Below are 4,687 nucleotides of genomic sequence, written 5' to 3'. Positions count from 1 at the left end.
CATTATCGTTTAGTGTTTTACGTATCGTAGACTCGTCAACAGAGATGTTAGCATGTTCCAGAGATTTCTGCAAGTCTTTAGCTGACACTCTAGGATTCTTCTTAACCTCATTGAGCATTCTGCGCTGTGCTCTTGCAGTCATCTTTGCAGGAAGGCCACTCCTGGGGAGAGTAGCAACAGTGCTGAACTTTCTCCATTTATAGACAATTTGTCTTACCGTGGACTGATGAACATCAAGACTTTTAGAGATACTTTTGTAACCCTTCCAGCTTTATGCAAGTCAACAATTCTTGATCTTAGGTCTTCTGAGATCTCTTTTGTTCGAGGCATGGTTCACATCAGGCAATGCTTCTTGTGAATAGCAAACTTACATTTTGTGAGTGCTTTTTATAGGGCAAGGCAGCTCTAACCAACATCTCCAATGTCGTCTCATTGATTGGACTCCAGGTTAGCTGACTCCTGACTCCAATTAGCTTTTGGAGAAGTCATTAGCCTAGTAGTTCACATACTTTTCCCAACCTATACTGTGAATGTTTAAATGATGTATCCAATATAGACAAGAAAAATACAATAATTTGTGTGTTATTAGTTTAAGCACACTGTGTTTGTCTATTGTTGTGACTTAGATGAAGATCAGATAAAATTTGATGGCCAATTTATGAGGAAATCCAGGTAATTCCAAAGGGTTCACATGACTGTTTCTTACCACTGTACCTTTATTGATCACCAAGGGGAAATAAAGACGTCACAGGATTACTGTACGTACAACATCACAACACACAGCGAACACATTACAGAACAGTAAACACCTTGAGCAGCACGTAGAGCGTCTCGTTGAGGGCTTCGCTCACAGCATAGCACGTATACGTCCCCGAGTCGTCCGGCTTCACCGGGCCGATCTGGAGACTGCCGTCAGGAAGCACCTTGGCTGTCTGATTAAACCCCTCCGTCACCACTACATCACCAGGCATCACCCAGGTCTTAGACAGATCTCTGTGTTTAGTATCACAGCGCAAGATCAGCGTCTGTTCCAGCCAAGCTTCCTGGTCCGCCTCGTGGAACGTACTACAGTTCATATAGTCTCTGTTCAGGTCGAAGACCCCCACCTTGATTTTCTGGGGCCCGGGGAGATAGCAGCTGTACTCATCTTTAAAGTCCAGGGCTGAGTTGAGCCGGAGGATGTGCCAGTGAGCCAGGAGACTATAAAGGCTACAGTCACAGACCAGAGGGTTGTTGTGGAAGTAGAGGCCGTTCTTTATCCAGGCAGGCAGCACCTGCAGCTCCGCGATGGGGGGCACCTAATAATACAGACATTATGAGAAACAATCAAAATAATAATACAGACATTATGTGAAACAATCATAATAATAATACAGACATTATGTGAAACAATTACATTTGTAACGCACGGGGGACCTAATAATAATAATATCAAATCAAATGTATTTATATAGCCCTTCTTACATCAGCTGATATCTCAAAGTGCTGTACAGAAACCCAGCCTAAAACCCCAAACAGCAAGCAATGCAGGTGTAGAAGCACAATGCAGGTGTAGAAGCACAATGCAGGTGTAGAAGCACAATGCAGGTGTAGAAGCACAATGCAGATGTAGAAGCACAATGCAGGTGTAGAAGCACAATGTAGGTGTAGAAGCACAATGCAGGTGTAGAAGCACAATGCAGGTGTAGAAGCACAATGCAGGTGTAGAAGCACAATGCAGGTGTAGAAGCACAATGCAGGTGTAGAAGCATAATGCAGGTGTAGAAGCACAATGCAGGTGTAGAAGCACAATGCAGGTGTAGAAGCACAATGCAGATGTAGAAGCACAATGCAGATGTAGAAGCACAATGCAGGTGTAGAAGCACAATGCAGATGTAGAAGCACAATGCAGGTGTAGAAGCACAATGCAGATGTAGAAGCACGGTGGCTAGGAAAGACTCAATATATTTTATTTGCACAGCACACTTTAGAATTCAGGTAAATCTCAAGGTGTTTCACACCTCACAGGCACAAAAATAAAATCCTGAAGTCATAACAGAAATAAAATCATAACAGGAATAAAATCATAACAGAAATAAAATCCTGAAGTCATAACAGAAATAAAATCCTAAAATCATAACAGGAATAAAATCCTAAAGTCATAACAGTGCTGTGGTAAACCACACACTGCAGTCTGCAAGGTCAACATCATGGTTAGGTCAAGTAAACACAACAAAGGTATAAAAAAGCATTATATATATATATATATATATATATATATATATATATATATATATACATACACACACACACACACACACACACACACACACACACACACACACACACACACACACACACACACACACACACACACACACACACACACACACACACACACACACACACACACACACACACACACACACAGTCTTATACCTTGATCCTGTTGGAGGAGATGTCCATCAGACTGAGTTTCCCCAGGCGGTTCTTGTCTTTGACCAGTTCCAGAGGGAAGCGTGAGATGATGTTCTGGGACAGGTAGAGTTTCTGCAGGCTGTGGAGACCCTGGAAGGCTGAGCGGTCAATCTGAGATATACGGTTGTTGTACAGCAACAGCACCTGGGAATATGGACAAATGAACCATGTGTGTTTTTTAAACCTGTGTTGTGTAGTCGCTTGCAAATACCAGTTAATGTGTGTGACGTTATAATAATGAAACAGTAATAGCAAGTGAAATAGATAATTAACTAAAGTGAAATAAACAATCAAAAATGAACAGTAAACATTACACACACAAGTTTCAAAGGGATAGACACATTTTAAATGTCATATTATGTCTACGTACAGTATTATAATTATGTGCAAATAGTTAAAAAATCTATCTGTCTCTCTCAATCTCCCTCTCTCTCTGTCTACCTCTTTCTCAGTCTCTCTCTAATCCCTCCTTCTCTCTCTCTCTAATCCCTCCTTCTCTCTCTCTCTAATCCCTCCTTCTCTCTCTCTCTAATCCCTCCTTCTCTCTCTCTCTAATCCCTCCTTCTCTCTCTCTCTAATCCCTCCTTCTCTCTCTCTAATCCCTCCTTCTCTCTCTCTCTAATCCCTCCTTCTCTCTCTCTCTAATCCCTCCTTCTGTCTGTCTGTCTGTCTGTCTGTCTGTCTGTCTGTCTGTCTGTCTGTCTGTCTGTCTGTCTGTCTGTCTGTCTGTCTGTCTGTCTGTCTGTCTGTCTGTCTGTCTGTCTGTCTGTCTGTCTGTCTGTCTGTCTGTCTGTCTGTCTGTCTGTCTGTCTGTCTCTCTCTCTCTCTCTCTCTCTCTCTCTCTCTCTCTCTCTCTCTCTCTCTCTCTCTCTCTCTCTCTCTCTCTCTCTCTCTCTCTCTCTCTCTCTCTCTCTCTCTGTCTCTCTCTAATCTCTCCCTCTCTCTCTCTCTCTCCCTCTGTCTCTCACCTCCAGCTGCCCCAGCGGTTCGAAGATGAACTCGTCCAGCTGTCGCAGGTTGTTGGAGGACAGGTCCAGGTAGCGCAGGTGTTTGACGTAGACGAAGGCCTCGGAGGAGAGGAAGTGAAGGCCGTTGTGACTGAGTAGGAGGTTGTGGAGTTTGGTGAGTTTCACCGTGGTCCACTCAGCCCTCAGTCGGGAGACGTCGTTGTAGCTGAGGTCCAGGACGGCCGTGTAGAGAGGCAGGCCAGTCGGCACCGTTGTCAGGTTCATCTTGGAACAGCTCACGATGTTACTGGCACAGATGCAGGTCTTGTGGCAGTTGAGGGTTGAGGCTACCGCCCCAGACGGGAACCAGAGGAGGGCCAGGGAGAGGAAGAGGTACAAGGCCCATCGAACCTGGATCCTCCTCAGGCTGAGAGAGGGAGAGGCAGAGGGGGAGGGCTCCGGCAGGGCGCCTGCTTTGCGTGGAGGCAACATGCTAGGAGACGGTCGGTGTGTTGTTATTAAATGAGCAGAACTTCCTGTATTCTGGGTCTCTTTCTACACAGCATGGAGCAGCAGCTGGTGGAATCCCAGGCATCGCTTAATTGAGGTCTGAAAGAAAAGCAAACAGACTATTGTTGTTGAAAACAGAGACATGGCTGTTGGACAGGAGAGGATATCGTCATGGTTACATGCCTGATAGAGTGGTAGTATATCCCTTAAAATACATTCAGTCACACACACGATCACTACGAGAAACAATTACATTTGCATGCGTTCAGATTCAGATTATAATTATTATTATTTATTTTTTAATTTGATTAGTTTCTACAGCATTCCATTTGCTCCAAAACAGATAATAATACAGAACGTTTGCTACCTTAACGTCAGATCAGATTTAGCCATCCTCCAATCATTCTCTGAAATAGAAATCCATCCGCTACCAAATCAGACACGTCTGTTTATAATTTGCACCTCGTTTTAGTCCGTACAGTAATAGTCTCTCCAACGTAAGGACAACAAACGGGATGCAGAGAGACAGAGAGGAGAAATCCTTCCTCGCCTATAGTCCAGCTTCAAACAAAACACAGCTCTGCGCCCAAATCTCCATAGAAGATTACGCAAGCATAAAATTATGCAAGGATAAAATTATGCAAGGATAAGATTACGTAAAGATCAAAGAACACATGCCCTTGGACCGGCGTCACTCACCCAACCTGAATTAATGAATGACTGGAATAAATAGGCTATGGGTCCAGGTATGATGTATTTTTTTTAAAGGTACA

At 43.9% G+C, this 4,687-nt stretch overlaps 1 protein-coding gene across 1 annotated transcript; it reads right to left on the bottom strand.

Annotated features, from left to right (window-relative positions):
• Positions 1-710: 710 nt before the first annotated feature.
• On the bottom strand, positions 711-4,464 carry LOC120058772 (amphoterin-induced protein 1-like). Its single transcript, XM_039007511.1, has 4 exons — positions 4,282-4,464; positions 3,426-4,013; positions 2,419-2,601; positions 711-1,298 (listed from the first exon to the last, which is right to left on the bottom strand). The coding sequence occupies exons 2-4, from the start codon at positions 3,894-3,896 to the stop codon at positions 792-794; spliced, it is 1,161 nt and encodes a 386-aa protein (XP_038863439.1). The 5' UTR covers positions 3,897-4,013; positions 4,282-4,464; the 3' UTR covers positions 711-791.
• Between the last annotated feature and the right edge of the window lie 223 nt (positions 4,465-4,687).

This window comes from Salvelinus namaycush, chromosome 14 (assembly GCF_016432855.1).
Source record: "Salvelinus namaycush isolate Seneca chromosome 14, SaNama_1.0, whole genome shotgun sequence".
Taxonomy (NCBI): Eukaryota; Metazoa; Chordata; class Actinopteri; order Salmoniformes; family Salmonidae; genus Salvelinus; species Salvelinus namaycush.
The sequence above is the reverse complement of the archived record's forward strand: the minus strand, read 5'-3'. Positions and strand labels throughout refer to the sequence as shown.